At 44.3% G+C, this 10,465-nt stretch overlaps 1 protein-coding gene across 1 annotated transcript; it reads right to left on the reverse strand.

Annotated features, from left to right (window-relative positions):
- Positions 1-1,252: 1,252 nt before the first annotated feature.
- Positions 1,253-9,617, reverse strand: LOC116604854. Its single transcript, XM_048723195.1, has 12 exons — positions 9,402-9,617; positions 8,193-8,279; positions 7,498-7,699; positions 6,541-6,781; positions 5,363-5,615; positions 4,680-4,916; positions 4,143-4,354; positions 3,580-3,734; positions 2,825-3,085; positions 2,407-2,588; positions 1,932-2,054; positions 1,253-1,452 (listed from the first exon to the last, which is right to left on the reverse strand). The coding sequence occupies exons 1-12, from the start codon at positions 9,490-9,492 to the stop codon at positions 1,253-1,255; spliced, it is 2,244 nt and encodes a 747-aa protein (XP_048579152.1). The 5' UTR covers positions 9,493-9,617.
- Between the last annotated feature and the right edge of the window lie 848 nt (positions 9,618-10,465).

Consider the following 10,465-nt stretch of genomic DNA (forward strand, 5'->3'; position numbering starts at 1 on the left):
ATTAAAAAATTGCACAAACTGCTACAAGCATAAGACTAGTGTCCTCTCTTTCTCACAAAAACACCCTACTCATCGTTGTAGGGGTATGTATCCACTATGCCTAGGGCAACCTGGCGTATTAGGTGAAAAACAGCCTCCTTCGTCTTCTCTCCCCTCCTTATCAGCTCTGGTGTGTTCGTATTGCCATCCACCCAATCTTGCATCATCTCTATCAACTCATCTGGGGTGAGGAGAGCAAGTACCGCTCCAATATAATTCTTGATACCATGTGGTGGTTGGGACACCCTCAGCGCTGTATTCAGTAGTTTGGTACCAAACCAAATGGCGTCAGTAGCCTTCGACTTAACGTGGTCGAAACACTTGACCCAGCGTTGCCTATAGAGGTCTGGGTTTGTGAAGTAGCTCTCGTTCGCACCTGACTTAAACATGAGTGCGTCAACGGCGGTAGCCATCACCTTGTAGACGTAGAAATTGGTGGCTTGCACCAGTTTGTTGGCATCACGGGCGTCAGGCATCTCGAACGTCACCCCTTTCTTACCGGTCTCACCCTCCTTCTTCACCTTGTCGATGGGGATATTGAGAGGGATGTTAGGGATGTTCAAAAAGGTTGGGCGGACCATCCGTTGGGGTTCTGGTACCCCCATGCACTCCAATGGGTTCATGCAGCGGCAGGTGGCGGCGCTTCCATTGCTCAGTGCTGCTTGGTAGTCTTCCTCCAACGACTTCGCACGTTGTGCGCTCCTCTCCTTGTACGCTGCCACGTCCTCCTTTCTTATCTTTGACCACTCCTCCCAGTCGAAGTCCTTACCCCACACGCCCACGTGCTCCATCCACGCCCCTAGCTCCACATTCACCTCCTTCTCGAGCTCTTTCTCACCCCAAGGGTTCTCCAAGCTCCTCTCCGCTTTCAGTGCCTCCCTGACTAGGCGCTTCTCCTTCGTCTCTGGCTCTCCTCCATGGTGCTTAGTAATATGTGTCTCTGCCATTTTCTTCTCAACATCCGTTACATAGGTCTTTGACATTCTTTTTTTTCTCAGGCGTGTGAGGTAGCTTTCGTCCCACTACGTCGCACCGTTATATCCTTTCCCGCGCTGACGTCACCGTGTTGTCGCGCGCGCGGGAGCCAATCCCGACCCCGCGTGACGTCACACCCCTAACCAGATATCTCCATTCCCATTGGTTAACACCACCTGTGACGTCACACACCTGACCATATATCCACCAATCAGAATCCAGCTTGACCACCCCTCCCCTAGCTGACCAAAACCTGACCAAATATACTAGTGATACTACTTACATGCAAATTTGTACCTTTACAACAGACGGCAAAACGGTCTGTAGGGTGGATGTGACAGAACGATCCCGCAGGACAGTCCCGCCGTCCCGCACCACGCCCGCAAAACAGATTATTGTTACTCGAGTCCTTGAGTGGAGTTCTGCCGAAGCACGTCTCTACGTGTGGGAAAAATCGGAATCCACGTAAATGTCATCATAAAAGATGTAGTTTGAATTAATATACTATACTTGACATTCCGAACAAACAATATGAAAGTGGGACGACTGTCATGACGGACAAGTGGGACGACTGTCATGACGGACAAGTGGGACGACTGTCATGACGGACAAGTGGGACGACTGTCATGACGGACAAGTGGGACGACTGTCATGACGGACAAGTGGAATGACTGTCAATCGTATTTGCGTGTCGCTTCGGAACAACCTTTCTGTAAAGGCAATGGCATCTTGTCTCAGAGATTCCAAGACTCGTGTTGCGAAAGCTACCCTTCACAGATCGTGCCGACTCTTTTTATTTAGTCTTTATACATTTTATATACATAAGCCTTTTCTGAAAACCTGTAATCTTTAAATTATTGGTTCAAAGAGTTGTACGTAATTATGGTTCAATAAGAGCAGGAGCAAAATAAGCTTACCGAGTCCTCCTGTGCACGTCTTTCCATCAGCGGCGAGGTGCATGTACTTTGGGCATGCGCAACTATATCTCCCATCTGGCAATGTTTTGCACACGTGACTACAAGGCCTTGAGGAGCAGCCAGCTGTGACGTTACAAAACCATGGTTGACAAAAAACAACATTACACAAAATGAATGTTCAGAAAGAGGAATGAAAGCTCTATCGAGAAGCGAAAAGGCGACTGAGTAGCTGTGTACACAAAATTCGAGCTCAGCAAAAAATAAAATGTGGGGAAAAAAATAGAGGAATGGGAAGAGCTATGACGTCACAAAAATGGTTGTCAACCTCATCTCTAGGGCCCTTTTCCTCTTCGCCTTTTAGAGGGAATGGGGTATTCAATCGTTGAACCGCAATCAGTCAAAAGTTAGAGTTCACAAGACGAATGAATACCCCAGGGATTAGGAATGGAAGTCTGGTAGCTACTGCAATACTCACTTATCGGTTTTGCGCATGTGTTTTGCTGGTAGCACTGCTGATCACCCGTGCATTGCGGCGTGCACGTATAAGACGATGAGTACTGGAAGTGTCTACCTACAAGCTTGACTTGGTTACCAAAGACTTCTTGCCAAACGACAAATCCCATATCAGAGCGCATGTTATGTACAACCACAGGGAACCTGAAAAACACGATGCGGCGTTAATACCATGGAGCACTGCGCAGATGAGAGAGGGAATAAGATGGGTCTCCTTAGTCCAATTTTTCTGTTCGCATCAAGTTCGTCGTCTAAAGGGCGAAGCCAATGACTCTCGGATAGCAAGATAGTTTTTTTTAAGGTGGTGTCACACACCAAGCGCAAATATGCCTTTCCCGGAGATAATGCTCCCCCCAAAAGAAAGCAATGGAGCCACGTACCTTTGTTCTCGGTTAGCAAGATTGAAGCTTCCTTTCAGCAGTTGGCCTCCAATGCTCCAAGATGTGCGATCCCTCTCCTGCCAGAGTAAGTAATGTGATCCCGACAAGGGGAGGGGTAGGGGGACAGGGGTGCGTACTTCCTTGGTGACGGTGCAAACTTCTTGCTTCACCTCACGAGCGAAGAACTTGGTAGAAAGCCCAACAATCGCTTTTCGTATGACATGTCGGCCATTTACAGTGTCTTCCCAGAAAAGCATCAGCCTGCCATGAAACAATGCCAAAATGGTTGACAATCTGTACTACTTATCATGAACTAGACGAGTAGCATGCCACCGAAATGAACTTTACAAGCCTAACCTACGTATCTCTCGTGATAATCCTACTAATATCTATTTTATACCACTGTACCTATCCTTATACTACTGTTCCTATCCTTCTTGCGTGACGCGTCATACCTATCTTTATTGCGTGACGCGTCATAACTATTCTTATTGCGTGACGCGTCTTACCTATCCTTCTTGCGTGCGCGCCATACCTATCTTTATTGCGTGACGCGTCTTACCTATTCGTATTGCGTGACGCGTCTTACCTATTCGTATTGCGTGACGCGCCTTACATATCCTTATTTTCGTGACGCGTCTTACCTATCCTTATTTGCGTGACGCGTCTTACCTATCCTTATTTGCGAGACGCGTTTTAACTATCCTTATTGCGTGACGCGTCTTACCTATCCTTATTTGCGTGACGCGTCTTACCTATCTTTCTTCTCGCTATAATAGCCTTCCACGTGACCATCTCGCTTTGTAGTGAAGCTGACCATGTTTTTTGTCTCTGGGTTGGGTATGTTGGACGCGTGACCCCCAGTAGCGTTTTTTTTCGTCATAACCAGAACGTACGGCTTGTTCTCCATCTGCGTCACCAATAAAAAACATGCATCATTGTCTCCTATCTTACGATGTGTCAATAACATGGCCGTTCTGCATCTGCGCATAGGACAATTGCAACAAATATCATATAAGCACCGTCTTATTTGTCGTATTACGCAAGGTAAACCCTTGCTTGAAGTAATCGTTTAGCCAACTTTTGGGGATGGGATGTACTGATGGCGCTAGATGCTACAGAATACTATGACGACTTTCCTATCTGGAATGCAGTGTAGTAGAATAAAGCAAGAAAGAACCTCAATTTAGCAGTAAATCTCAAACTTTTCTCTGAGCTTCTTATCACATCATGATAATGTTTATCTTCCTAATCATCATTGCTTAGAATCATTCTATATAACATCATACCTATTACTGTATTCGTGAGTATAACTAACCTTGACGTTGAGCATTTTCGCTCCGCGGGTCTCGACTAAACACGTGAAGAAAAACTCATTGCGTTTGGAGTCCAGGAAGAGGTTGTGTTCGTAAGCGTGGCCCTTGAAGCTGCAGATCTGAGCGGAGGCCTGCATACGGCCATCTCTGTCCAGAAACAAGGATGCGACATCCTTCTTGGGCATTGCTATTATCACCGACGCTACGTACCCACCTAAAATGGATAACGCGTTCGATTACTATTCTTTCACGTTTCATCATCTAGTTATTAAATGATGATTAATGCTGATTACGGTAAGAAGAAGAAAGAGAAGGAAATGAAACAAGTAAGAAAATAAAAGAAGAAAATGGAAAGAGAAAAAGAAAGAGAGGGAAAGAAGAGATAAACACAATTTAAAAGAAGATAAAAAGGCTAAAAAAGGGAAAATTATTTTCGCATTTCGCACATTAAGAGTAAAAACGCGAAAATCGTGTGTAAAAGGGCACGTAAAAAGTTGACAAATTGAAAGCGTGCCTCAGATAAGGCGACATTTTCTTACCCGTTTGAGGGTTGTATAGAAGTTTGGGTTCCTTGGCGTCCGCTTTCATTTGGCCATTATTAGACGTGGCCTTGACAACAAGCGTTGGAGCTGCCGCTCTCTCCGTCTTGGCTGACATCACCCGCTGACCAAGTATGACGAACTTCCGGAAGAAGTGCCTCATAGACCGGAAGTGAAACAGCACGAAGAACTCATTGTGGCGTGGATTAAATACAGCTGAAGGCCAGCCTTGCTCACCTAAAAAAGAATATTAACAAAAGCTCACTTTCTTTGGCCTCGTTGGTATTTGCGAACCGTTCGCCTGAAACCGAGGCTCGCACTGTATTTATGCGTCCTTAGTGCAAATGTCCAGCGGGCATAGTGGAATTTTAGAAGGTAACAAGGAGCTATGCTACAAATACCTTAATAAAAATCAAGTTTACAGTACGATGAAATATATAAGAATACACGACGGAAGAATAATTGATATACTTATGTTGGCGCACCCTCCTTCTCTTCTCGATAAATCCTGCTGCAGTTAATTCATGTAGCGGATAAACAACCGAAATCACTCTTTTATACTATGACATGCGTTTAGTATGACAATTGTGGTTACCCGCATCTCCGTCCTTTACACTTTGTTACTAAACTACAATGTCTTCTTAGCTAAAAAAGGTATCATATAATGCCACTATAATGCATACCGCCAACCCATCCAGGGATATTTGCCGTGAAATTCAATATCGTTTTATCCATAATGACTCCTGACGGATTGAGTCTTACTCCATACAGGCGGTCCGGTCGGTTGTCGCCGTTAATATCGAGATCAAAGGCCACGAAATACTCGTTCCTGTTGGGATTATACGCCATGCTGTGGTGGAGAACCCGGCCTTGGAGAAGTGAGGGCATCATAATAACAGGGCTGCCCTCCTTTTGCACGGCGGGGATACGCTGGACCTGGGATGGAAGACCATGTCAAGCTACCAAGTGTGGCAGCAAAAGGAAATGCGCTTATGATAGTGTGGCGTAGTGGGACAAATCGGGAGAGTTTCATACAAGAAGCTTGACATGGGGAGTGGGTCAAGGTTGAGGCGACAAGCGTCGCAGCGAAAGAGAGAAACGCGCTTATGGGAATATGGCGTTGTTCATACAAGAAGTTTGACATGGGGAGGCAAGAGAGGGACCTGATAAGGGGAGTTGGGAAAGAGACGAATAGTAACCTGGAGGCCTTCGCAGTGTATAAATACAAATCACAGAGTATCGGACATGTTTAGGAGAGCAAGAGTACAAGTTTTCTACGGGAATTACAATATAGGGTGGCGAATTTGGTGAAAAGGGTGGAAGGTGTTAGGTGACGAGAGTAACCTAGGGTGACAAAAGAGGTGCTAAGCGGATGGTGGCGAGGTTGAGGGTGTAAGTGCAACTAATTCTAGGGTTCGGTAATGAAATACTAAACCAAAAATAAACCTTGTCTTGCTGACTAAATACCTTTCGATAGAAATTTAACTGTTTGGTTGAGTATGGTTTGTAAGAAAATTCACACTAACTCTCAGCACGTCCGAACAAAGGACGGAAACTTGCACCGCAACTAAGCACACGAAGCCGCAGGCGCGTAGCTAGGAATGGCTGAGGGGTAGGGAACGGCCATAGGTATCATGTGGAAAAAGCATAGTATTTAAAGATTCCATAATAAGAAATTACCCTCTTTTTGGCCGCCAAGGGGGGTGCGCAACATGCACGCGCCTGAAGCCGCCACAAAGGAGGGCAAGTAAAGAGTCGGGTAATTGAACGAAAAGAAAGGGCTTCCACTAGATGCAGATTAACGCCTTGAGTTAAGGGTGATGGACAGGGACAACAATTAACCCTTGGACTATTCATTAACCTTTTGAGCTGTGACTTGTTTGCCTTCCTGGCCGCTACCATCCACAACAGTGACAGCATAGAACCAGGTTGTCATAGCAACAGGGTAGCGGTCCGTCCAGGAAGTGACCTGTACCCGCCTGAGCGCCTCCTCGTGCTGACCCGTGGCGTAGGGCTGCATACCTGTGACGTCGTTGAAAAACGATGTACTCCGGTATATGTTATAGTACTTGAATTCTGAGTTAGTGTATTCATACATCGAGCTAGAAAGGAGATAAGGATAAAAAAATGTGTTAGAATCGAGTAGGGGGGATATTAGTATTATAGTATTATTTCTAAATTTAGAGCTAGTATAGTATAGTTTAGGAGGACCATGGGTTAAAAAACTGTGAAAAGTTATGTTACCCTCGTTAAATAAAGTTTATTGTATTGTATTGTGTTGTGTTGTGTTGTGTTGTGTTGTGTTGTGTTGTTGTGTTGTGTTGTATTGTGTTGTGTTCTGTTGTTGTGTTGTGTTGTATTGTGTTGTGTTGTGTTGTGTTGTGTTGTGTTGTGTTGTGTTGTGTTCTGTTGTTGTGTTGTGTTGTGTTGTGTTGTGTTGTGTTCTGTTGTTGTGTTGTGTTGTATTGTGTTGTGTTGTGTTCTGTTGTTGTTGTGTTGTGTTGTGTTGTGTTTTGTTGTGTTGTATTGTGTTGTGTTGTGTTGTTTTGTGTTTTGTTGTGTTGTGTTTTGTTGTGTTGTGTTGTTATCTTGATATATACAATTTAAACTCGAGGTTTTTAAAATATTCATTACCTTATTATTCACTCTTATTATTGTTGTTACTTTGAGCAGATCTTGCATGAATATGAATTACTGCTATTCATACAGAACCGATTTTAGTTAAAAAAAAACGCCCCCTTCAAATAAGCGCCCTTGAAACCCCCCCCCCCCCCCCCCCCCCTCGCTACCCCCAAAAATGAACAAGCTTTTCGGTAACCTGTAAGGAACGCTGGGTGGAATCCACGACACAGTGATCCCGTCACAGCTCTGACTGGCTGTGAGGCCTTGAACAGACAACCTTCCACTAGGGCCATTTCTAATAACAATGCTTCTGCGTCTGCGATGTGCCTGGTCAGCTGGTTCTTCTAGTCCGAGTATGCTCTGTAGTGATTCGCTCGAGCTCGATGTTTTGTCTTTTGCTGGAAATGTATGCAAATTAGGTAGGCACATGTCAGGTGTTTTATTTTTGTTTTGTGACTTTGTTTTCATTTCTAAATGAAAAAGAAAACGTCCTGCAAAGATCTCACACAGGTCTCAACAGAAGTACTTTAGTAACAAAAACCCGTTTCTTTCCCCTGTACACTTTACTATGCAGAAGAAGCCTACACTTCTACACTAAACACTTCCAAGGTGGAGTGGCAAAAAAAAGAACTCTTTTTCTCCCTCTCATATTCCCCTTTCATGCCGTCTCTCGTATCCAAAAGCCAGGATCACTAATATTAAAAACATATGGCGGGGTGTTCATCTGTAGAGTTGATAGTTGAGCTCACAAACATTCATAAAATGTACCTCAAAAGGGGGCACCAGTCCCTCCCTTGGTTTAGCCCTCCCCTTCCTACCCACTGTTCCGCCATTCCCCTCTCTTTTTCTTCTGCCCTTTTCTTCTGTATGGCGACTTGTGCCATCTCTTACCCGGTTCATTGAGGTCCAACGTCCCGCTCAGAGCGCCAACAAGCGCGTCAAAACCTTCTGAGTTCGAGATTCGAACATCTTCGTCCGCTAAAGGGCAATGAAGAATAACATGAGAATAAGGCAAGCACGAAACCTGCCATAGAACAACGATGGTGTGGAACTTATAAGGTCTTTTTGTCTTCTGAGACTTATATTGCTTTGCCAGTAGAGCTGTTTAGTTTTCGGCCATTTCGCGAGCTGAAATCGCACAGTGAACAGGATTACATTTGCGGAAATCAGCATTGAAATATCAATTGCGTACATTTTGTTACCACTTATACTTTTTGCGAAAATTGCATAAAAAAGTGGCATAAAATTTCGGCGGCATACTCATAGGCAATGTATATTTATTTATTTATTATTTATTTATTATTATACGATTTTTCCGGAGGCCGGTATATACCTCAGGGCATAGCCCCAAAGCAGATTCCCCAAGACGAAAATTAAAAATCATCTCCTATTGATATTATGAGCTAAGGAAATTGACAAATGTACAGTAATCAAGATGTGTAGCCTTCCTATAGCGAAGCTAAATCACTACTGCAGCATGCCAAAGGAACCATAAACATTGTGTTCATATAAAAGCCGCTGCTACGCGACTCATGAATAAATAAACTAGAAGTTTCTAATAGAAAGTGAATGCTCGGAGGACGGGGCGAACATGATCAGCATGAAATCAAAATACAAATCAGCCGACTGGGAAGCCTGTGGTGCGTGTGGACACGAAAAATCGCATCCACTTTATGAAACTCGCGCATGCGCTAAAAAGACCGCTGATCTGCATGAAATAAAAATACCGGCTGGGAAGCCTGTGGTGTGGACACAAAAAATTGTATGCGATACCAATATTAGACTTGCTCTCCGGTCGCTGCGCTCCCTCCGAGCAATAAATGAATAAATAAATAAGTAAGTAAGTAAGTAAGTAAATAATTAATGGAGGGATAGCTTATAACTCTCATTGCAGCTAGATGCTGAATTACGAGAGCGCAAATTCATACGTGGTTGAGTTGAAGGCATGGAAAGGCGCCTCAGCCGCCATACAACTCATGTCTGACCACGGATCACAGCTAAGATCGAAATTGTTGGTTTTGTGGAGGGAGGAAAACCGGAGAACCCTGAGAATAGAGACGGTCTGCGTGGTCAAGTCTGACCAACCAAGGGTTGTCTTACCTTGTGATGGTACTAGAAATGATAAATTGCAAACTAAAAACAAACAACACATCCACGTCTGATTTCTTCTGCTACATTTAAACCTCTCCATTCTGTCTGATGCTGACTTGTTGAATTGAAGTCGCACGTCTTCCCTCTTGCGAGGATTCAATAAGTATTGGGACAGGAAGATCGAATGTGGCTATTTGTCCCGAGAGTACGGACATCGAGTATCAAGTTACTTATGATGTCATGATATCTCTGACCGCAGACACGGTCGAGCTTCCGGTAGATCTGAAACGCGCAGCAGATATTCCTGTCCCATTTAATCAACTTGACTTTTTAACCTACTCGTGTAACGCACACAATATTTTGCTGCCTCTCTAACTCTACTTGACTTTTTAACCTACTCGTGTAATGCACACAATACTTTGCTGTCTCTCTAACTCTACTTGATTGCTAGCCTGCGAGCCGGCTCTCCAGTGGGTTAATTCAGAAATTTCGGTTTTCGGGATTCCTGTGGCGAGCAAAAAAAGCGAGAGAAGGGGAAGGGGGAAGAAGGAAGACGGTTGCCAAATTCATTGTTGGCAAGCATATTACGGCGACAAAAGACGAATATTCTGCCGGATTCCTCTGAAATGGAAAATCGTGTGGCGCTGAGGTTTGGGCTGGTTGGACTCCAGCTATCTGTGAGGATGTCGCCGTGATTTGAGCGCGATTAAGGAAGGAAGTGTGCTTTTGAGGACGGAACGTGAGTTGTCCAAACCAACTTTCCTACCTTTCACTTCGTTCTGGTTAAAGTTCAAATTGTAAAATCTTAAAAAAGGCGCATCTTGAATCTTGAAAAAGGCGCTTTAATACGGCCAAAGAACTTAAAAGCAAAAAGTAATCATTTACACAACAGTAGACTAAACACGTCTTTTCAAAAATTAGTTTTTTTTGTTTTTCACTAATTTGTTTTTAGCCCTACCGTAAATATCATTAGGGACAAATAAAGAGCTTGGGCTACCTGTGGAAAATCTGGTGGAGTGTTGCAGATTCTATATTAGTGAAACGTGTCCCAGCGCCCCCCCATCCCCCCCACC

This window comes from Nematostella vectensis, unplaced genomic scaffold, assembly GCF_932526225.1.
Source record: "Nematostella vectensis unplaced genomic scaffold, jaNemVect1.1, whole genome shotgun sequence".
NCBI classification, from domain to species: domain Eukaryota; kingdom Metazoa; phylum Cnidaria; class Anthozoa; order Actiniaria; family Edwardsiidae; genus Nematostella; species Nematostella vectensis.

Bases quoted from the DNA above. Each gene is read 5' to 3' on its own strand.
- LOC116604854 (XM_048723195.1), bottom strand. From the start codon at position 9,492: ATGGAGAGGTTTAAATGTAGCAGAAGAAATCAGACGTGGATGTGTTGT. The intron at 7,700-8,192 runs GTAAGAGATGGC...ATACATTTCCAG, and splicing joins GTTGGACCTCAATGAACCGG to CAAAAGACAAAACATCGAGC. The intron at 1,453-1,931 runs GTAAGCTTATTT...TCCCACACGTAG, and splicing joins GACGTGCACAGGAGGACTCG to AGACGTGCTTCGGCAGAACT.